This window comes from Lynx rufus, unplaced genomic scaffold (assembly GCF_022079265.1).
Source record: "Lynx rufus isolate CCGP_SWC_20201006 ecotype Redwood Valley unplaced genomic scaffold, mLynRuf1.p SCAF_5, whole genome shotgun sequence".
Taxonomy (NCBI): Eukaryota; Metazoa; Chordata; class Mammalia; order Carnivora; family Felidae; genus Lynx; species Lynx rufus.
In genome coordinates, this window is record NW_025814867.1 from 49,796,081 (window position 1) to 49,819,881 (window position 23,801).

Here is a 23,801-nt window from a genome sequence, read left to right on the forward strand (position 1 = left end):
CTGTCCTGTTTTTCTTAGCCCAACATGAGGCTTGAACGCAGGACTCCAAGATGAAGAGTTGCATGCTCTGCTGAGCCAGCCCTGCGCTCCTGCTCAGTTCTTTTGTTCTTTCTTTTTAGATTGCTGGAGGCAACTCATTAAATTGATTTCATATCTCACTAATAGATCATGGCCTACAGCTGAAAAACACTACTCCAATATGTCCTTTAAAAATGAAAAAGAGGGGCGTCTGGGTGGCTTAGTTGGTTAGGCAACCGACTTCGGCTCAGGTCATGATCTCACAGTTTGTGAGTTCGAGCCCCGCATCAAGCCCTGTGCTGACAGCTCAGAGCCTGGAGCCTGCTTCAGATTCTATGTCTCCCCCTCTCTCTACCCCTCCCCTGCTCACACTCTGTGTCTCTCAATAATAAATAAACGTTAAAAAAATTTTTTTTTAGTAACAATGAAAAAGAGGGGCACCTAGCTGGCTCAGTTGGTAGAGCATGCAACTCTTGATCTTGGGGTTGTGAGTTCAAGCCCCATGTTGGATGTAGAGATTACCTTTAAAAAATCGTAAAAAAAAAAAAAAATCGTAAAAAAAAAACAACATGAAAAAGCATGGCAGTGGTGCTCAGAACAGAAGCAGTGTGGTCAGGAGGACCCCAAGTCACACCTTCTGCCCAGCAAATGAACAGATATCAAAGCCATATAGGAATAAGTCTCTGCGAGAAAAAAAAAAAAAAAAAGGCCTGTGATTGCTCAACCCTTTAACCATGAACCCACATGAACAAAAAAAGGCCCTCTAAAGTTGTCCAGTCCCCAAAGGGTGAATCCTCCCTAATGGGGGATCCTTTGAAGAGACTGAGGAGTATAAGGGCAATCTTCTGGAGAGCAGAACTGGAGCATCCAGATTGACTGACCAAGAAATTCACACACTGCAGGACTGGGAGTCATCATTTTCCCTGTCCAGCTGAGTAAGTAACATGCTATGATCTACTGACATCCCAGTTTCCCTCCACATCCTACATTCCCTATGTATTGGGTGCATTGACATTTGGCCTTATACTTCCAGATCATGAGGGATTACTCTGGACCTGAACAAAAGGAATTCATATTACTCAGAGATCCTAAACTAGGGCATGGACTTGATTCCTAGATGAACACCATCTTTCCTGAAGAATACTAAACCCTAGAATCCTATCTCAATCCAATTCCACTTCATCAGAGTTTGCAAAACTTCAAAAAGCTAGAAGTTTGCAAAACTTCTAGCTAGAAGCTAGAAGTTTGCAAAACTTCAAAAAGCTAGAAATTTGCAAAACTTCTAGCTCATTAATGGCATCTTCCCCTGTTTTCTATCATTTATACCATCTTTTTCTATTTCCTATTTGATATTTTAATGTAATTTGAATGGAAGTTAAATGAATGCACTCCATGGCCATCTTGAAATAAAAGTATAGTTGGTTCATTTTAAAGCTTTTTTACTGTTTCATTTTTAAAGCTCTGTTCTTGATATTTTAAATAATTTTTAATTAATTTTTTAAAAAATAAGTTCTGTGTCCAACATGGGACTTGAGCTCATGACCCTGAGATCAAGAGCCACATCCTTTATTGACTGAGCTCACCAAGTGCCCCTGTTCTTAATATTTTAATTTTTAGGGGAACCTGGATGGCTCAGTCAGTTAAGCCTCTGATTGATGTTTTTTTTTTTAAACGTTTATTTATTTTTGAGACAGAGAGAGACACAGCATGAATGAGGGAGGGTCAGAGAGAGGGAGACACAGAATCTGAAACAGACTCCAGGCTCTGAGCTGTCAGCACAGAGCCCGACGCGGGGCTCAAACTCACAGACCGCGAAATCATGACCTGAACCAAAGTCCGCCACTTAACCAACTGAGCCACCCAGGCGCCCCAAGCCTCTGATTCTTGACTTTGACTCAGTTCGTTATCTTGTAGTTCTTGAGTTTGAGTCCAGAGTCGGGCTCTGCTCTGACAGGGATATGCCCCGATTCGAGAGACCCCCCGAAAACAAACCACCAGAGTCCAGAGTCAAAGCCAAGTGGCAAGGGTCGTTTATTGCAGGTTCGAACCCGGTCCTCTGCGCACTAGTTGCCTGTGACGCTAAGAGGCCCTGAGCGAGGATCTTACAACTTCTTTTATAGACAGGCACAAACAAGTTAGGGATTTTTCGAGGTTACAGAGCTGTTATTGGTTGACATTTAAATTTGAACACTCAGCAGATCTTGATTGGTTCCCGCCTTTAGGTCAGACCACAACCGGGCATGCCCTGGCTGGTTTTGGGAATGGGGCGGGGGGGGTCTTTTCTTTGCAGTTGTGAGTACACCTGGTAATTTTTCTCTTAGTCTCTCAACAGCATGGAGCCAACCTGGGATTCTCACTCTCTCCCTCTCTCTCTCTCAAAATGAATGAAACAAACTTAAAAAAATTAAAAGAATAAGAATAAAGTATACCTTAATTTTTAATCTTGCATTTTAAATTTTCTTCAGTCTTTTTTTTTAAGACCCAATAGCTGAATATTAAAAAAAAATTGTTTAACATTTATTCATTTTTTGAGACAGCGAGAGAGAGTGCAAACAGGGGAGGGGCAGAGAGAGACGAAGACACAGAATCTGAAACAGGCTCCGGCTCTGAGCTTTCAGCACAGAGCCCAATGCAGGGCTCAAACTCATGAACCGTGAGATCATGACCTGAGCCGAAGTTGGCCACCCAGCTGACCAAGCCACCCAGGAGTCCACAGTCTTTTTTAATGGTTATGTATTTTTAGAGAGAGAGAGAGACAGCATGAGCGGGGAGGGGCAAAAAGAGGGGGACAGAGGATCCAAAGCAGGCTCCATGCTGACAGCACAGAACCTGATGCAGGGCTCAAACTAAGGAACTGTGAGATCATGACCTGAGCCAAATTCAGATGCTTAACCAAGTGAGCCACCCAGGTGCCCCTTTTCTTCAGTCTTTTTATAAATTTGCATTGCTTTCTTCCTGTGACTTGCCTTCACCGAAAGAGTTGCATTGGTAATGGCGTTAGAGAAGCTCCAAACCCAGAAATTGAGGACACACTATCCCAAATGTGGCACCTTGGCAGAGTGAACATTTTAAGTTGAAGGAGTCAGAAAACAGCAGGAGCAGGAAGGTCATTCTGATCTCCCTCCCTTGCCCTTTTTCCCTGAAACTGCTCATAAAATCATCCTCATCATCATCAGAGAAGTGTCCTCCCAATAGCTGGAGGTCTGTTTCTCCTGTTACATAAAACTTATGTTGAATAAATTTGCATACCTTTCTCCTGTTAATCTGTCTTTGTCGGTTTAATTTTCAGACTCAGCCAGCGACCCAAAGAAGGTGGAGGAAAACTTTTTCCTCCCCTCACCACAAAGAAGAGCCTGAAAACCAGACCACCCCAGCTATCCCAGTAGCAAATGAGCTCCTTAGTGTATCTGCCATCCCTCTTAATGGTGGCTTAAGTAATAATCATTCGTTGGGGCCCTGAAATTCTGAAGTGCTGCTGTTTTTGGTTTCTTGAATCGTGTTGTTTCTCGTTAGAGTCACTGGGTTCAAATCAGTGCCATATACAACTGCTGGATTTGCGACAAACTGTGTCAACAATATGCCCCTTGGCAGCAAAAGGAGGGATTCAAATCTCAAAGATGCAAATGTAGGGAAGCAAAATGCACCATCCCAAAAAATTCTTCTTTGGCATAAGGATTATCTTCAGAGGGTTATTTTTAAAAAACTGCAGACATAAGAGAAGCTCTGAAAACTAAGTAAAAGTTAATCTTTTGTAAGAACAATTTACATTTATAAGGAAAATCTCCATTTGTCAAGGTGTCTCTCTCTGTACCAAGGAAACTAAATCTGACTCTAAATCTCTAGAAATTTACCAGTGGAGAAGGCATGGATTTAAGTCTGTATAACAACCTTACTCTTGTTTACTGTGCTTTTCAGGGTAACCTCTCCTAACTGGCCTCGCCATCCCCCAACATCTTAGCTGGAGATACTATTTAAGGTGATGGCTTGGGCCATCTGGGGGAGTTACTCAGTTTTCCTTGGTGTCCCCCAGGTATACAGGAGGTATATATGTTATTAAACTTCTGTTTGATTTTCTTCTGTTAATCTGTCTTTTTATTACAGATGTGTCTCAGCCAAGAACCTAGAAGAGTAGAGGGAAAATTATTTTTCCTCTCCCCCCAAACTTCACTTTGGTGAAGAACCAAATGATGCTGGAGAAATACAGAAGATAAAACTCTTGGCATATTATCTACCTCAGATGTGGTTAATTCTCCTAAGCAGGTTTTGCAAGTGTACCAGGTTGGTGTGAGGTGCTGACCGGGAGCTTTACTACACTCAGAGTGACGTGAGAAAGCAGGCATAAGTAAGAGACAGCAGAACTGTTGAGGTCCGTGGCCCTATTTTTTAAGTCAAGTTTTTTAAAAATGGCATTTCAGGCAGCAGATTCCCCAGGCTTTCCCAGTGCTGGGAAAGATCAAGCTGATTTAGAAGGTTTCAGGACCAAAAGGTGTAAGAGGTTTTGGAATAAGTAAGAGTTGGACAGTTAGAATTCGTGGGGCAGCAACCATCTCTTCCCTCTCCTGTTCACACAGAGGAAGATTTGACATGAGCACTTTACTTCCTTTTCGACAAGACTGAAAGTGCCATATATCCTGTTTCCACTATGTTAGGAAATAGTGATTATGTCTTTTCTGATATTTGCTAAGCTACACAGCCTTCTAGCACCTCATTTACCTGAGACAAGCAGAACGAAGCATGATAAAAAGGGAAGCAAGAGAGAGGGAGTGGCCCACATTCCCATCACTTCGTTTAAGAATACATGAGTTTCCTGCAAGTGGAACTGACACCATGGAAAGTGGCAGGACTGAAGCCGACTTGCTAATACTCCCCACAACACACACCCATGAGTGGAGTGAGTAAGCCCAGTCACTTTCCACAAGCAAACTCATGTTCCTTTCCATCCCAAGTGGTGGTGATCCAAGAGTTAAAGGCTATGGACTAAACTGCCTTGGGAGTTAAGAAGGAAGGGAGAGAAAGAGGTATGAATCTCCCAAGCCAGGGGACTATGATAGAGAGCCCCTACAGAACCCTCAAGGAATAACCATGGCCAAATTGTGCTAGAGAAGAAACTGTCTCATGGACAGAACTAACAAATATCAACACAAGAAAAGTAAAATGTAAGGAGACCTTGGTTGTGTGTTTTCTCCCTGGGTGTTGCTGGAATATGCTTTTAGCTGTTTTCTGTCATTATCATCATCCTCATGATTTTGTCCAGAGGGTTACCCTCTTCATCTAACAATAGGTAGAAATTAGCCATTCTTTATTACTAGAAATGATCTACAGTGACCTTCTCAAAACTTTGCCCCAAATTCACAGTTAGAAGACACTTGGGAAAAGAGTAGCCTCAGACATGATGCATAGAGTTCCTTTATTATAAGTAATCAAAATTGATAAAACCGGAAAAGTAAACAAAATATTCTCGTTGAACAAAAATTAAATATGGCTGCCCCAAATAACTAAAATAATACAGTGTCCAATAGTTAAACTCTGTCTTCAAATATTAACATTACAGATATACATCCTTTATCCTGGTAACTTTATAAAGTATTTCATTTTTCCTAAAAGCATATTATATTAATCACAATTTGCTTAAGTAATTCTGATATGACATTTAAAATAATCATCTCTTAAATATTTAAATACCATTAGAACGCAACTTTGATCATTTGGAGGAATTTCCGTTTCAACTCAATATCCATATATTTACATAGTTTACTCTTTTCTGAGTAGGTCACCTCCAGGCCTCTTAGCATATTTCACCCTTTTCTACGAAAGTGTATGCGATTCATAAGTTCTCTGAACTTCAGTATTAAGGAGTAGTTATTTATGTGGTCTTTCCATGTTTCATAAGTCCTTCTAAGTTTGTCATAATAACTTTCATTTTTCAAACTGGAATCTGATCCAATTTTTTTTAAATAATTGTCTTTTTTCCATATTTCTCTCCAGGAGCCTTTCAATTTTTCCAAATAACTTTCTTTTTCATATTCTTCCTTCCATATTCCTTCTCCTTTTTTTAACGCTGTTAATTCAGCTTTAAGTAAGTTTCTGTGAATTGTCCAATAGATTTTAGAATCATAATCTAGCCCTTTAACAAGAACAGTTTTGCCAAGGCCTCTTCTCAAAATTTCTTCATTCAGACTCACACTAAAATATCTACCCTTGAATAAAAAATAAAACAAACCAATTACTTAAGAATTTAGTAATTTATTCATTTACTTAAAATCAGTCGTTCAGCATTTTTTCCTCCAGAGAAAAGCCAAAAAACAGGAAGCAAAAGGGTCCCCAAGAGCTCAAAAAAGCTAATGCTCAATCCAAGAATTTCATTACTAAAAGAGATTCTTGCTCAAAGTTAACTGCCTCTTTTGTAACATAATAGTTCTTCACAGACTCACTGGTCATCTAACCCAAAGAAAGTAGAAGTAATAAAGTATAAGAAGTGTTCTTGATCTGTTTGTTGTTCAGAGGAGTAAAGGAGCACACAAAATAGGCGAAAAGGCAGAAGGCCACAGCAAAAGAAACTAAAAAGTATAAAATGCAAAATAAACTGAATCATCACTGAACTGTTAGTTAGGTTCAGAATTCCACTGTGTAGGAAGGCACTGGCATGTAAATGCATTTTTGAAAGACTTCCCACATGAGGCGCCTGGGTGGCTCAGTCGGTTAAGCAGCCGACTTCAGCTCAGGTCATGATCTCGTGCTCCGTGAGTTTGAGCCCCACGTCAGGCTCTGTGCTGACAGCTCAGAGCCTGGAGCCTGTTTCAGATTCTGTGTCTCCCTTTCTCTCTGACCCTCCCCCCATTCATGCTCTGTCTCTCTCTGTCTCAAAAATAAATAAACGTTAAAAAAAATTTTTTAAAGACTTCCCACAAAATTATTAACATTTAAAATAGTCCTAGACCTTGAATCTTCATCCATAAAGAAATTTCCTTCATGGAAAACCTTACTTCCTAATGAAACCGGATAAATGGGACTTTTTTCCCCACTAATTTACAGTATAAAGGAGATCCTGCTGGGGTGCCTGGCTGGCTCAGTTAGTGGAGGAGAGACTCTAGATCTGGGGGTTGTAGGTTCAAGCCCCACACTGGATGTAAAGATTACTTAAAATTTTTAAAAATCTTGGGGCGCCTGGGTGGCTCAGTTGGTTAAGCCTCCGACTTCGGCTCAGGTCACGATCTCGCGGTCTGTGAGTTCGAGACCCGCGTCGGGCTCTGGGCTGATGGCTCAGAGCCTGGAGCCTGCTTCTGATTCTGTGTCTCCCTCTCTCTCTGCCCCTCCCCCGTTCGTGCTCTGTCTCTCTCTGTCCCAAAAATAAATAAACGTTTATAAAATAAATCTTTTAAAACGTTAATAAAATAAATCTTTTAAAAAAGGAAATCCTGTTTAGTTATTTATACAGTCCTTGTGAAATTTTAACCTAACAAGATCAATTTTAACAAAGTATTAATAACTGAATATCTTTGTTAGACAAGTATTAAATTCTAAAAATGTGAAAACCCCAGGTTTAAAGTAGGAGACATTTCTAGGACTATCCAAAGGAACAAAGTAATCTTTTTTCCCTTAAATGCAGTAACTCTGAGTCATACTAATAAGGAGTTCGTGGGGAGCCTGGGTGGCTCAGTGGGTTGAGCATCTGACTTTGGCTCAGGTCATGATCTCACAGTTCCTGAGTTCGAGCCCCACACCAGGCCTTCTGCTGTGAGCACAGAGCCCGCTTTGATCCTCTGTTCCCCTCTACCTCTGCCCCTCCCCAACTCGCACACTCTCAAAAATAAACATTTAAAAAAATAAGGAGTTCGGGGCGCCTGGGTGGCTCAGTGGGTTAAGCGGCCAACTTCGGCTCAGGTCATGATCTCACGGTCCGTGAGTTCGAGCCCCGCGTCGGACTCTGTGCTGACAGCTCAGAGCCTGGAGCCTGTTTCAGATTCTGTGTCTCCCTCTCTCTGACCCTCCCCTGTTCATGCTCTGTCTCTCTCTGTCTCAAAAATAAATAAACGTTAAAAAAAATAATAAAAAATTTAAAAAAATTTAAAAAAAATTAAAAAATAAGGAGTTCATATAGTTTTAAAGGATTTATCATATTTTTCTCAATCTTTTAAATTTTTTAAATGTTTATTTGAGAGACACAGAGAGCACCAGCACGTGTGCACAAGCGGGGGAGGGGTGCAGACAGAGAGAGGGAGAGAAAGCATCCCAAGCAGGTTCCAAACTGTGAGTATAGAGCCCAACTCAGGGCTTGATCTCAGGAACCATAAGATCATGACCTAAGCCAAAATCACATTGAACTGAATGAGCCACCTAGGCACCCCTCAATATTTTAAACTTTAAGAGCTCATTCCCTTAAACCAAAATCAGCATAACTAAAATTCAATCTGACACATTAGTAAAATTCAACAGATGTAAATTACTACAATATGCATACTGCATAGTTTGGTCACCTAGGAAGGAATATAAACTAAAGTAGAAGCTCAGGAGCCAGAAAGAGCTGGGCTTGAATACAGGCTCTATCACTTGGTTACCCTGAGGCCCACCTGTAAATGGGAGTAAAAACAAGGACTCCAGAACAATGGTTTTGAGGATAAATGAAATACACTCCTCAACTTAAAAGAGAAGATATTGTTTCTTTTTATTTTTTTTAAGATTTTTTTAAAGTAATTTCTACACCTAATCTGGGGCTTGAACTCACAATCCTGAGATCAAGAATCACATGTCTCACGGACTGAACCAGCCAGGTGCCCCCCTGCCTCCCAGCTTACTTTTAAATATATGATGCTTCAACCGATCAGTGTTGGATAATTCTTATTTTGAAAGAACTGAAGATGACGTGGACATACAGAAATTAATGGGTCTCATTAGGCTATCTATTAATAGTTCAAAGGCTCTAAAGAATTAAAATGTTTACAATTTTAATCACTTTAATGTGAAGTTATATTTTCTTCAGATTGTTTGTGTTTGTTACATAATAAGAGACTTTAGAAATAAGAAAACCGTTCTTAATCCCGTCATCACATTTTAACTATTTAATTTTCTACACTCTTTTTCCAGTACTCTTCCACCAAAAGCAGTGTGGAGTAAGGCACACGCAAGGACTCAGGACAGTGGCACAGCAACACTGATGAGGCTCCGTGGCATCCCAGTTAGTTACACAGCGGCCATGGCCAATCATAAAGGTAGGAAAACTCTGACGCAAAGTCTTCAGATGACTGATTACTGATCATTAATAGTATGCAAGTACGCTCAACGTTAGAGTTCAAAGATTGAGCAGTATTAACCTTCAGAAAACACACTTACTCTTTGTAGTTTCCAGTTGACAGGAAACCCACTCAACAAGTGGTTTCTAATAACAAGGGGGATATAATACACTCATGTAGAAATAAATGTGTAAAGCTACTTCTTATTTTTTTTTTTTTAAATTTTTTTTTTCAACGTTTATTTATTTTTGGGACAGAGAGAGACAGAGCATGAACGGGGGAGGGGCAGAGAGAGGGGGAGACACAGAATGGAAGCAGGCTCCAGGCTCTGAGCCATCAGCCCAGAGCCTGACGCGGGGCTCGAACTCACGGACCGCGAGATCGTGACCTGGCTGAAGTCGGACGCTTAACCGACTGCGCCACCCAGGTGCCCCAGGCTACTCCTTAAATTATCAACGTCTGAAGTCATTAATGATTTTAAGTTTTTTCCATTTTCTTAGTTGTCTATTTTTTCTATAATAAACATATAAGTAATATTTTATAACAAAATTTATATATGAAACACCTGGTTCTCTATACATAATCACTATGAGTACCAATTAAGAAAAGCAAAAATTCAGTCCCATTATATATTCAAGGCTCTAATTAATAATGTTTATGTATAAATAAAAAGAATAAAATATTGCTCATTATTTCTTCATACTACTTACCTTATTCACTAGAAGATAGCAAATAAGTGCTGAATTCTCCTTTGCAAGAAGTTGAAACCATACCAGTTGGGAAGGTTTTAACTCTTTTTGTAACCACACCTTCCCGGTTTCAGTGAGTTCTACTCCTGCCAGCTTAACCAGCAAAACACCACATGGCTCTTCTAAAAAGTTTAGGTAGAAAGGAATGTAGCTTTAATACCATGTTGCAAAAACGAATTTCAAGGTCACACTCCCCCTATGCCAAACAATCAAACATGTTTATTTATAAACACCCAGACACTCTAGATTGCAGGTTCATTTACATCTGTATTCAAGTTTTCTTTTTTTTTTAATTATTATTTTTTTAACGTTTATTTATTTTTGAGACAGAGAGAGACAGAGCATGAACGGGAGAGGGTCAGAGAGAGAGGGAGACATAGAATCTGAAACAGGCTCCAGGCTCTGAGTGGTCAGCACAGAGCCCGATGCGGCGCTCGAACTCACGGACTGCGAGATCATGACCTGAGCTGAAGTCGGCCGCTTAACCGACTGAGCCACCCAGGCGCCCCCCAAGTTTTCTTTTAAAGCAACCTAAGCATACAACAGATGGAATAATCTAAAACCCCCATTTCAGTAAGCTCCAGAACAGGATGTAGAACCCATTAATAAAAATATGAATAAAACAGCGCCTGGGTGGTTCAGTTGGTTAAGCATCTGACTCTTGATTTCGGCTCAGGTCATGATCTCACGGTTCATGAGATCAAGCCCCACATCCATCGGACTCTGTACTGACAGTGCAGAATATGCTTGGGATTCTCTCTCTCCCTCTCTCTGCTCCTCCCCTGCTCTCTGTCTCTCAAAATGAATCAAGAGGGGCGCCTGGGTGGCTCAGTGGGTTGAGAGTCCTACTTCAGCTCAGGTCATGATCCCACTGCTCATGAATTTGAGTCCTGCGTTGGGCTCTGTGCCGACAGCTCAGAGCCCGAAGCCTGCTTCAGAACCTGTGTCTCCCCTTCTCTCTGCCCCTCCTGTGCTTGCTCTCTGTCTTTCTCTCTCTCAAAAATAAAATAAACGTTAAAAAAATCTTTAAAAAAATAAATTAAAAAAATAAACATTTTTAATAATAATAATATGCACATATGGCAATTACAGTGCCGTGGCGCTGCAGGGCCTCTGGGGGCAGATCCTACTGAATATCATCCCCAGAGCAGTATAAGGTACAGCCTGGACAAACCCAGGTAGCAACTTTGCTGCCTGGGCACTGAAGAGTCATTACTATTTCAGGGAGAAGTGATTTAAATTATTATAACATAATGACAACAACTTAGAAGGTAGAGGACATATGAAGTCTAAATCCTGCTTAGACTGAAATGGTCAACAAATAAATCTCTCTTTAGGGAACAATAGTCACTCAAATTGTTTAAATTCTGTTTGATTTATTAAAAGAATCAATCACGTAGGTATGTTTGGGGGGTGGAATCAATCTTATTCCTTTATAGGCATATCTCCTTGAACAGGTGAAATTCATTCATCTGAGAGTAGAAAAGAATCTTCTGGGGCAATTGGCTGGCTCAGAAAACCATGTGACTCTTGATTTCAAGGTTATAACTTTGAGCCCCACATTGGGTGTAGAGATTACTTAAAAAAAAATGTGGGGAGCCTGGGTGGCTCAGCTGTTAAATTCCAACTCCTGATTTCAGCTCAGGTCACAATCTCCCAGTTTGTGAGTTCGAGCCTCTCATCAGTCTCTGCACTGACAATGTGGAGCCAGCTTGGGATTCTCTGTCCTCTCTCTCTGGCCCTCCCTCCACTTGCACCCTCTCTCTTTCTCAAAACAAATTAAAAAAAAAAATTAAACTTAAAAACATGTTTTAAACGAACTTTAAAAAATAAGAACCCCTTCATAAAATTAAAATAATATTATGAAGCTCCTTATTATTTAAAAAAAATTTGTTTTATTTATTGTTGAGAGAGAGAGAGACAAAGACAAAGACAGAGACAGAGCATGAGCAGGGCAGGGGCAGAGAGAGAGGGAGATACAGAATCTGAAGCAGGCTCCAGGCTCTGAGCTGTCAGCACAGAGCCAGATGCAGGGCTCGAACTCATGAATGGCAAGATCATGACCCAAGCCAAAGTTGGATGCTTCACCAACTGAGCCAGCCAGGCACCCCAAGAAGATCTTTAAATATAACTAAATTTAGGGGCACCTGGGTGGCTCAGTTGGTTGAGTGTCTCACTCTTGGTTTCAGCTCAGGTCATGATCTCCCAGTTCATGAGTTCGAGCCCCACGCTGGGTTCTGTGCTAACAGTGCGGAGCCTGCTTGGGAGTCTCTCTCTCCCTCTCCCTCTTTCTCTCTCTCAAATAAACTTTTTAAAAATGTATTTAAAATATAAAATGAATGTATAAGTAAAACTAAATTTATTCAACAAGCTTTGCCAAGTCTCCATTGGCTAACAATTATTTTTCTAGGGCCTGTGAATAATGAGATAGGTAGGAAAAGGTCCCTGCCCACATGGGGTTCAGTTTAGTGGAGGATATAAACCTAAAATACATGACTATAGGAAAATGTGTTTAAGTACTGTAACCACAGTGTGTGTCCACTGTTGTGGGTGTAGTAAAGAAAGAGGCTAATTCAGCTCCAGAGTTAAGGAAAGCTTCACAGAAGAGCTGACATTTGAGCTGGATACTAAAGAATGAACTGGAGCTCAACAGGAGCCAAGGCACTCTGGGCAAACTGTGCCCAGGGGCATGAGAACACAAATAAGCAGCAGGCAGGAAGGTCTGTGTGAGTGGGGTCTTTGACACAAAGCAGGGAGAAATGGGAAAGCAGCAGGGGACATCAGCCCCTGTTCGGCTCTCCAGTCTCCTTTGGTGACTCTTGTCCCTTTCTTCCCTAGGCCCCAGCACTCTAGTCTTCATATGGCTTCTCAGAAGAGCCATGCTCATTCCCATACACGTTCTGCCTAGCCAGCCCCCTCTCATTCTTCAGGTCTCTGATTAAATAACAACTCATCCATGAGGCTTTCTCTGACCACTTTACAGGTATAGGTTCCCCATTCACATGACCTCCAGTAATGTTCATCCTAGCATCTTGCTCTTTTCTTCATAGCTCTTAGGACAATTTTCATTTGTCTGTTGTCTATTTTCTACTTAGACTGTACACTCCAAAGGGTAGTCTTATTTGTTTCACTCAGTGCCATGTAGCTACAATAGGTCCTAGAACATAACAGTTGCTCAATATTTGTGGAAAGAATGCTTGACTGCCTGAATGAAATACTGAATGGTTGAATAAAAAGAGGAGGGGGAAGAAAAGAACATCTGGAGACCAATTAAATAGTTCCTTGTATTTAAAACCAAGAGTTTATACTTTCTCTCATAGACAGTGGAAAGTAATTTAAAATGACATTGTTTGCTACTTTACAAATAACTTCTAATTAACAAATACTAAAACAGTTGTATTATTCTTGTACTTTACTTACTTTTCCATGAAGTTATAATAGGTAAAGCAATGGGAATATGCTCAATTTCTAAACCATTCTCAGTTATTCGGCGTAATCGTCCACGTAGTTTAATATTCCTTCTTATAAATTCTACTGGAATATCTGAAGAACTTGTAAATTTTGATGTCTGTTGATTTATAAAAAAATATAACATTTGATTATTATTTTCATTTTAACATTAAGCATGTCAAATTGTTACCTAAATATTTAATAAGAAGATGTAACCCCTGAAATTTTTTAATTTACCCCTTAATTTCATATATTAATATTTTAGTGTGATTTAATCAAAAGTGTTTATAGGAAGGGGGCACCTGGCTAGCTTAGTCAGCGGAGCATGCAACTCTTGATCTTAGGCTTGAAGATTCGAGTCCTACATTGGGTGCAGAGATTACTTAAAAAGAAAATCTTTTGAAAAAAAAGTGTTGAGGCACCAAGATGGCAGTTAGTTAAGCGTCCAACCTTTGGTTTTGGCTCAGCTCATGGTCTTATGGTTTATGAGTTCAAGCCTTACACTGGGCTCTGCTCTGCCAGTGTGGAGCCTGCTTGAGATTCTCTCTCTTTCTCTCTCTGACCCTCCCCTACTGTCTCTCTGCCGCTCCCCACCTTCCCTCAAAAATAAATAAACACCTAAAAAAAAAAAAAACATGTGAAATACTACAGGTTAGAGTCAGTATTTTAAAAGATCTTGACAACTAGGATGATGGGATAAAACTAATGAAGGATAAGAGAATAAACTAATTATAGCATAGATTAAAAAGATTAAGAAACTTTAGTTAACTGTGAACTCAAAATGAGTGGAAGTGTGACAAAGCTGCAAAACAAAATACAAACTCCCTCTCCCCTACACTCCCTGCTGCGCCCCACCTAAGTTCAAACACCAAGCAACATTATAAGGAACAGGATCCAAAACGAGAGAGGTGAGGAAGGGATGGCTCTAAATCAGGCCCTAAGTGGAATATACTACGCTGTGCCAGGTACCTGTTTCATAAAAGACTCAAACTAACTGGAACAAAGCTAGAAGAGGAGAAAAAAGATGATCGAGTCTAGAAACCACATCACATGAGAAAACTAAGATTATCTTGCACCAGTGGGGGCGGGGGGTAGGCTGTGCCTGGGTTGTTCAGTTTGTTGGGTTTCCTGGGCCTCGGACTCTTGATTTCAGCTAAGGTCATGATCTCATGTTTCATGAAATCAAGCCCCTTGCCCAGCTCCTGACATCGCAGAGCCTGCTTGGGATTCTCTGCCCCATCTCCCACTCATGCTTGCTCGCTCTCTCTTTCTCTCTCTCAAAAATAAATAAATTTTTTTTAAAAAAGAGTATTTTGCACAGGGGAGACAGACAGAGTAAGTAGAGAGGATCATTAAAGATGTCTTCAATTACTAAACATCCATCCCTTTTAATTTTTAGGTGTTTTCATTAAAGGACACACATAAAAAAGACACCAGAGTGCCTTGGTGTTTGGAGTTTTAGAAATTTTGAAGTTTTAGAAATTATTAAGCAGCTAGCTAAAGAGGAAACTAAATAGAACCCAATGTTCTATTTCCTTGAGTTCATACTCAAGGAATATGTGAAAAACATTTAAAGGCAGATCCCACTGTATCTACCTTTTCTGGATCCAATAATCCCTCAACAACATAAAGTTCAGTGCTGTGTTTCTGTGACATGGCACTATCTGGAAGATGAACTAACTATATACATAAAACCAGAATACAACTGCAGAGCAATACATAGAGAGGTTTAAGATAAAGTGTAAATGCTAACAGGTCAAAATGGAAAGGATAAGAACACCGGAGGAAGATATTTTTTAAGGAAGTGAATCCTGAGCCTGTGATAAACAGTCTGCTTTCCAGAAGAGGCAGAAAGATGATGCCACTGACAAGGATGCTGTCCCTAAGCTTTAGATGGTGAAGTGTCCTAGAGGCAAACAGACAAAAGCGGGAAGCTCTGTGAAGAGAAAACAGTAAGAGTTTCAAATTCAGGAATATGACATTTGAAATCCAGTTCTGCCACATACTAGCTGGGTGATCTTGTGAAAATAAATTTAACTTTTTTTAGCATCCATCTCCTCATCTATAAAACCTGGGTATAAGAATACCGGTTTCATAGGATTATTATAAGTGTTAAATGAAATTACATAGGGGCACCTGGGTGGCTCAGTCGGTTAAGTATCCGACCTTGATTTCAGTTCAGATCATGATCTCACGGTTCATGACATTGAGCCCCGAGTCAGGCTCTGTATTGACAGTGAGGGGCCTGCTTGGGATTCTCTCCCCTGCTGGTGCGCGATCTCTCTCTCTCTCTCTCAAAATAAATAAACATTTTTAAAAAATGATTTTAAATGAAATTATGTATATGAAGTGTTTAGCACAGTACTAAACTCAATCATTTTTTTTTATTTTTTTAATATGAAATTTGGAATTGTCTACCAGTAATTGAAAGAATATGAGAGCTTGGTAAACTCAGGAGGAAGAAAAATGAGAGAAAAACAGCAATACAAAAAGAACACTGAAGGGGAACTATTAAGGCTCCCTGTGGCAGGCCCTTTGTTGGTTAATGCAATATTCATTCTCAAGCCTCTCTCCCTTATCAGCAGGCACTGGAAGGGATGGGAAAGTTAAATGGCCGCTTTCCCAACTCCTTTCCAGCTAGAGGTGGCCATACGATATAAGGATGTAAGCAAAAGTCTGCTGAAGGCTTCTGGGAAAATTTTTGCTTTCTTCATGAGAGGTGGCTCGCACCTTCCTTTTCCCTCTCCTTTTGCTTTGAACAAGAACATGCTATTTGGAGCTAGAGTAGCCATTCTGTGCCATGAGGAAAGGCACAGAGAATCATACACCTAAAACCCTCTGTGACTGAATCACTCCAGGCATCTTGTGACATGAGGAAAAAGCCTTTTTACTTGGTTAAGCCACTGTCGGTTGGGGTTTCTCTTACTTGTAGCCAAAGTCCTTCAACTGTTACACAACTGAGTTTTTTGTTCTCTAAAGTTCCAATGTTCTTTTTCTAGCTTCTTAGCCTGCTCTTCTCATCACATGTCACTATTATCAAAAGCCATAAAAATCTAAAAAAAAAGACACCAGCACTAAAGTCTAAAATGAATAACTTCATAATATATTAATATAAATTTATATTAATTAATGCATAATTTTAATAAATCAATAACATACCTAATATTGTGTAACTTAAAATCATCTATAACTGATTCATGTAATTTTTAAGGGCTAACAAGAGAAATAACCCCTCAGCATTATTTTTACCTAAACACTTTTTTTTGTCAAGTTTATTTATTTTGAGAGAGAGAGCATGAGCAGGGAAGGGACAGAGAGAGAGGGAGCCAGAGACTCCCAAGCAGCCTCTGTGCTGTCAGTGAGAAGCCCAATACTGGGCTCGATCTCACGAACCATGAGATTATGACCTAAGCCAAAATCAAAAGTCAGAGGCTTACCTGATTGAGCCACCCAGGCCCCCTGTATTTTTACCTCAACTCTTACTCAGATCATTTAATATTTTGACAATTTTGAAACCTTCAAAATACAAATGTCATGGAATACAGATTGTAAGATAAAGAAAAAATGAAATGAATGAAAACAACTAAAGTTTCCAAAGTTCCATTCTAAAAATATATATAAGCTAAAAATGAATGACTTACAAAATCATGGAAGTGTTAAAAGAAAAAGCCTATTCGATTATTAGATATAAGGTTAAAAAAGAATGCAGGGCACTTAATAAAGAGGATGAAAGTTCTGACATTGGAGTCAGGGGGAAAAGGCAACAGACGGAAAAGATACAGTATAGTAGAGTAACACTGTGTAGTCAATGATAATATAAAATAATATAGAGATAATAAATACAGGAAATAAATATACACAGAAGCAATAAACCCATACCAGATTGTAACATGACACTAAAATTACACCCAATGACAAGAATCAGTTATATAAAAAATACTTCTAAATCTTGAATTGCTAAATGGATTTCCACAGTATCTATTATTAAAAAATTATTGAAAGGGCAAAAAAATACGCTAACTGAAAGGATAAATTATTTTTTTTTTACATCATACTCCCTGCTTTATTCATTGAACAGATATTAGATTGTTGCAAATCAGAGAAAGCATAAATTATTCAGTGCTAAAGGACATAATTCGACTGTGATCTAAATCTAAAACCACTATACAAAACAGTTTTGAGACATTCCACAATGTCTGAAATGCAAATTTAGTGATTATAGCATTCTAGCAAACCAAATCCTTTACAGATTCCTTTTTAAGCATGAAGACGTGATTATGAAAATATAGACTGTGCAATTACTTTCCATAAAATCCTGCGAATGTGTTACTTTTAAATCAAGGTCTTTAAATATGTTCATTGTTCTAAAATAATACTTAAAACTTCTAATATGAATAACAAAATGATACCCAGCTTGAGACAAAAACTGTTTTGAAGTGAGAAATTAACTGTCTCTTGTTTATCACAGTTCACAGTGCCTTCTCCATTTTTTAACTTACCATCCGAATACTTCTTAGAAGTAACATTATTCCAGCTATGGCCATTACGGTGCTGATGTTCTTCAGAAAAAGATTAAATGATTAATTCTCATTAGTTATTATTCATAATAGTGAAAGTAGTAATTAGAAGGGGGGAAAAAGAAGACTGTCCTCCCAATATCTGTCCAAATAAGGCACATCCTTCAACTAAAGGCCCATTTCTTCCAAAAAAACTTCCTTAACTGCCTACCTACTCAGTAATCTCCCCTTTCTTTCCCAAACACTCTGACATGTATAGTAATTATATACATAACATTGTATTGTTCTCTATTGCCTTTTACTTTAACCGTGAGTACCTTAACTGCACGAATCAGTCCAATACTTCTTGCATGATGCCCACAGTAACTAGCATAACCCCGAGCCTAGAGTGGGAATTTCAATCTTTGATAGAAAAATTTGCCACCAAAACGTTACAATACAATGTCTTCGATGCATATATGGATGAACAGTTGGGAAAAACTTATCAATGTTTTTAAAGTGCTCCATTTAAGCTGAAGCAGACCTAAGAGAGTTTAATTTAAAAATAAGAACCCTGCGGGGCACCTGGGTGGCTCAGTAGGTTAGGCGTCTGACTTCCTGACTTCCCGACTTCAGCTCAGGTCATGATCTCACTGCTTGCGAGTCTGAGCCCTGTGCCTGGCTCTGTGCTGACAGCTCACAGCCTGAAGCCTGCTTCGGATTCTGTCTCCCTCTCTCTCTGCTCCTCCCCCGCTCGCACTCCGTTTCTCTCTCAAAAATAAAATAATTTAAAAAAAAGAACACTGCAACTGCCTCAACAAGAGTGATAATCTAACATGCTTTCCTTCAATAAATACAACTAGGTATGTAAGAAATGAAGCTGAAAATTATATGCAAGGAAAGAAATGAAGATACTAAGATTGGTCTTAGTGTTGAAGACAGATACAACTCTGATCATGCTTTAAATAACAGGCAAACAGAAAATAAGGCAATGGAAATTTTGTAATTACCAATACATAATGCTTTTTGTTCTGTGGATTTTGCATTTGTAGAAGGAAAAAGAAAGAAAATGAACACTAGGATACATTCTGTGATTGAGATATTTGGAATAATGTTATCTGTGGGCTAATTTAAACTGTTTCCTCTCTCAATCTGTTGAAGTCATTTTTTAATTTGAAATGACCCATGCATCAATTTCTGCTTCACTAGAAGAACCCAGGCCTTGCCAATTAACACCTATATCATTCATTCATTAATCTATCATTCATTAATGCCACCAATATGTACCTAGCACTTAGTAAATGGCACGCAATACTCCGAGGACAGGAGCTGTAGTGGTGAATGAAAACAGCCATAGCCCTGGCCCTTGTGCTGCTTGGCTGCAGAGCTTTTTGCAAAGCTGATGGTCCTAGTCAACTTCTCAGAAGGACTTAACAAAGTTAATCATTCTCTCTGAAAATTCTCTTCACTTGACTTCTAGAACGCCTGGTTTTCCTTCTCCTCCACTGTTTCTTCCCAGTTTTTGCTGATCTCCTCCTTTTCACTTCCCATATACTAAATGTTCAGTGTTCCTCAGGTCCCATGTCTGAATTCTAGGACTTGATCCACAGCTTTTCTGACTTGCTCCAAGATGTCATCCAAGCTTTAAACTTAAGATTTAGGCAGTTCATTCCTAAAGTTGTATGTCCAGTTTCGATCTCCCTTCAATGCCAGATTCCTATATCTAAGTTGCCTAGATAATATCTACAACTCCGTTTAGAATTCTAATAACCATCTTCAAGTTCACACATCTCCACCTCCAAGTTCACATGTCCAAAGGGTCCTCTGAATTTTCCCAACAAATCACTGGCCCCCACTCCTCCACAGAAACAACTTTCACCACCATCCACCCAGTGGGCAGCCCCCTTGATTCCTCCTTGCACCCCACACCTAAATCATCCACACCATCCCCAGGGTCTTAGCCACAATCTTGTCTTGCCTGGACACCTAAGATGTCCCATTCTTAGTCGAACTCCAGTGCCCTCTCACGTCACTTAAAACACAAGGCCTACAGTAGGACCACGTGCCCTATCTTCCACCCCGTCGTCTCCGTGCGCTGTGTCCCCAACTGCTTTCGGGGGACGCACCAAGCTGTGCTGCGTCTTGGTCTCTGAGGTATCTCCGGGGCCCAGCACTGCCCTGGCAGTAATTAGAGATGGTCTCTCCAGCCCACCGCGGCCATCCCCACGCACCGAGCCCAGCCGGGCCGCGCTCCCTCCCCAACCGCCCGCCCCGCACTCGCGACCCCGGCAACGTGGCCCTCCGCCCAGTCTGGCCCCGACGGGCTCCACTGCCCGTGGCCTGCCCGCACCACGTCTCCCTCAGGCTCGCTCCGCGCGACCCTGCGCCCCCCGCCTGCCCGGCCGGTCTGCGATACCCGGACGAGGCGCAGGTGGTCGTCCGCCCATTTCGAGACGCGCGCCACCACATTGGGCGCCGCTCCGTCCGGGTCCGGCGGCTGCGAGGCGGGGGCCTGAGGCTGGCCCGCCATGTTGCCGGCTTCCCGCGAGCCCGCGTCGCGCTCCTAGGGCGGACGGCAGGGGGCGCCGCGCTCCTGGGGCGGACGGCCAGGATCCGGGCTCCCCAAGCTGTTAGGGGAGCCGCACGGTGGTCGACGGTGGGGTCCTCGTCTGCGTCGCCTGAGAGTGGCCTTACGACTGGCTGTTCGCTCCCTCTTCCCCTGGAGGTGGGCCTCCCGTATCAGTGACTTCCCTCCCCCAGCATTTATGCAGGGTTTTCCCACTGCGCCGGACATTTTTATGGGACAGGGACGGGGGCTGAAGGCTTCCCGGCCATGCTGGTGGGAAGACGATCAGTTTGTGACTTCTGTTAACCCAGCCTCAGTGTGGGTACCGCATCTCCTCTGCCATTAAGAAAGGAAATTGAAGTAGTTCATTCCTTTCACCTGCTCCCAAATATAATAAGATGCATATTTCTTATGTTTGAATTGTGCTTTAAAATTTGCACAGTTCCTTGGTAATCCTATTAGGTGCCCTAAATTGTTGAACTGTTAATTAATTAAAATATATATGGAAAGCTGACTATATTAGTATATTTCATATATTAGTAGTAGTATTAATTAGCATATAAGTATATTTTAAAACAAAAATTAGATGCCGGATAGTGTAAATGGTATAGTAACATTTGTGTAAAAAATTTGTGTGTGTGTGTGTGTGAGAGAGAGAGAGAGAGAGAGAGAGAGAGACAGAGAGAACCATGGAAATCTATGCAAGAAACCTACAACAGTGATTGCCCCTGGAGAGAGGGATTGGGGTAGGAATGGTTGGGAGAACATTTTGCAATTATGGAAATGTTGTATATCTGCGTTGTTCAGTTTCAAACCTAATAGCCACTTGTGGCTCTTGTGTGCTTGAAATGTAGCTAGTACAACTCAGGAACTGAATTTTTATTTTTTTAAAGTAAGCTCTAAGCCCAACCTGGGGCTCGAATTTATGACCAGAATCCAGAGTCCTCTGATCTTCAGACTAAGCCAGCCAGGGGCCTCAGGAACTGATATATGTGTGTATATACACACACACACATATATACATATATATACACATAAATACATATATATACATATACATATATGTATGTATATATATATATATTTTTTTAATGTTTATTTATTTTTGAGACAGAGACAGAGCACAAGTGGGGAACGGGCAGAGAGAAAAGGAGATCCAGAATCTCAAGCAGGCTCCAGGCTCTGAGCTGTCAGCACAGAGCCTGACACGGGCTCGAACTCACGGACTGTGAGATCATGACCTGAGCTGAAGTCAGACACTTAACCGACTGAGCCACCCGGGCGCCCCAGGAACTGAATTTTTAATTTTATTAATTTTAATTAATTTCAATAGTCACATGTGTCTAGTGGCTACCATATTGGACAGAGCAATATACTGTTAGAATTTTTTTACTTTTCTTTATGCACATATTATTTTTAGAAGTGAAAATGGAGTATGTTGTACTCCTAACACACATATTATGAGTAGTACCTTCAGGGAATGTATTGCCTCAGTACTGTAGCTAATAGAAAGTAAATTACTGGCTAACACTTAGATCTTACTATGTGTGAGGCACCATTCTAAATACTTCTCATGTATTAGCTCCCTTGATGCTCCCAACAACTTTATAAGATAGACACTATTATTAATACCAGCTTTAAAGAGTAAATATGCAGAGTGATTAAGCCAGTAGCCAAGGTCACCCAGCTAGGAAGTGGTGAGCTGGGCTGTTATGCTGGGATTCAGCTCAGTGAATTGGCTCAGTCTGTACACGTGACCACAACACTGCTTCCCATAAAGGCAATCAGCTAAAACACATCAATCCCTATAAATTTCCAGAGAGGGTGCAATGCACATGGTTTTGGGGGAAATCCAACTAAAAAGATACACTATAGGGGCACCTGGGTGGCTCAGTTGGTTAAGTGTAGGACTCTTGATTTCGCCTCAGGTCATGATTTCACAGTTCATGAGTTCCAGTTCCAAGACAGGCTCTGGGCTGACAGCGAGGAGTCTGCTTAGGATTCTCTGTCTCCCTCTCTCTCTGCCCCTCTCCCCATCTCTCAAAATAAATAAACATTAAAAAAAATATATGCTATATGCTATAACCAAAAAATATATGCTATAACCAAAATCCTTAATCACTATTTCAAATAAAAACAAAAGTTATGTGTGTTAAGAGTTGTTGAATAGCTTTAGTTCAAAAGTAGAAAAACTAAGATTCCTTCATGGGCAATTCTGTTCCCAATTCTTCTTTTGCTGTTTCAGTGTCCTGTCTCTACATGCTTTCTGCTCTCTCTCCTGTCCTAGTTGAAGACAGTTCTATCCAACATCCCTACTTTCCAACCTAAAGTCTTCTTTTCTGTAACCCAGATATCAGTCACCTGGGTGTTTCCAAGTCCTCCAGATATCTCAAGGTGTCCCTTTCAATATTTCAGCAGCATCCCACTAATAATTGATGGGAGAATCCTGGCCACTGCAGGATTTCTGCAGATTGAGAGATTTACCATTCTCCTGGGGTAGCTTTACCAAGGACTCCTGCTCCTTTTGCTGTTGATGACCTCTCTGGATATGCTGCTTCTATGAGTAGAGAGGTATGCATGAAAGCCACACTTAGATTCATTGCCCGCCCCTCAATTTCCCACAATACCGTGAACACAAAGAGTTTGTAAGACTTTTATTGGAAGTTTTATGTTAACTATGCAGAATGATTATTAAAAAGAAATTAATTGGACATTAATGTGAATGTTCCCAGAACCCAAAGAATTAGAAAAAATGAATATTTAATGAGGACCCCCTCTCACAAAAACATCTCAGTTTCTAGCATTGATTTCCAGTCAAAGTCAATCATTCCACTGTGTTATGGACTGAATATTTATGTCACTCCAAAATTCATATGTGACATTCTAACCCCTGATGTGATGGTGTTAGAAGCTGAGGTCTTTGGGGGGTAATTAGGTTTAGATAAGGTCTTGAGAGTGGAACCCCTATGATGGGATTTAAGTCCTTATAAAAGAGGAATAAAGACCAGATCTGCATCTCTTCCACCCATGTGAGCACAGAGAGAAGGTGACAGTCTGTAAGCCAGGAAGAGGACTCTCAACAGGGACCCAATCTGCCAGCCCCTTAATCTTGAACTTCCCAGTTGTGGGAAACAAATGTCTGGTTAAGCCACCCAGGTTCTGGTAATTTGTTACAGCAGCCTAAGATGACTAAAACACGTGTGTACCTCAGGACCAGGAGGTGAGCTCACTAACTTCCGTGCCATTGCTACTAATACCTCTTGCCCTCTTACCCTCTTCAGGACTGTCAGGAGTG

The 23,801-nt window shown here is 40.7% G+C and overlaps 1 protein-coding gene across 1 annotated transcript; it reads right to left on the reverse strand.

The window, feature by feature from the left end:
• Positions 1 to 5,406: 5,406 nt before the first annotated feature.
• CUNH3orf33 (chromosome unknown C3orf33 homolog) lies at positions 5,407 to 20,470 on the reverse strand. Its single transcript, XM_047099521.1, has 5 exons — positions 20,357 to 20,470; positions 17,944 to 18,003; positions 13,415 to 13,562; positions 9,956 to 10,116; positions 5,407 to 6,215 (listed from the first exon to the last, which is right to left on the reverse strand). Exons 1-5 carry the CDS (start codon positions 20,468 to 20,470, stop codon positions 5,814 to 5,816), a joined length of 885 nt encoding a protein of 294 aa, XP_046955477.1. The 3' UTR covers positions 5,407 to 5,813.
• Positions 20,471 to 23,801: the final 3,331 nt, after the last annotated feature.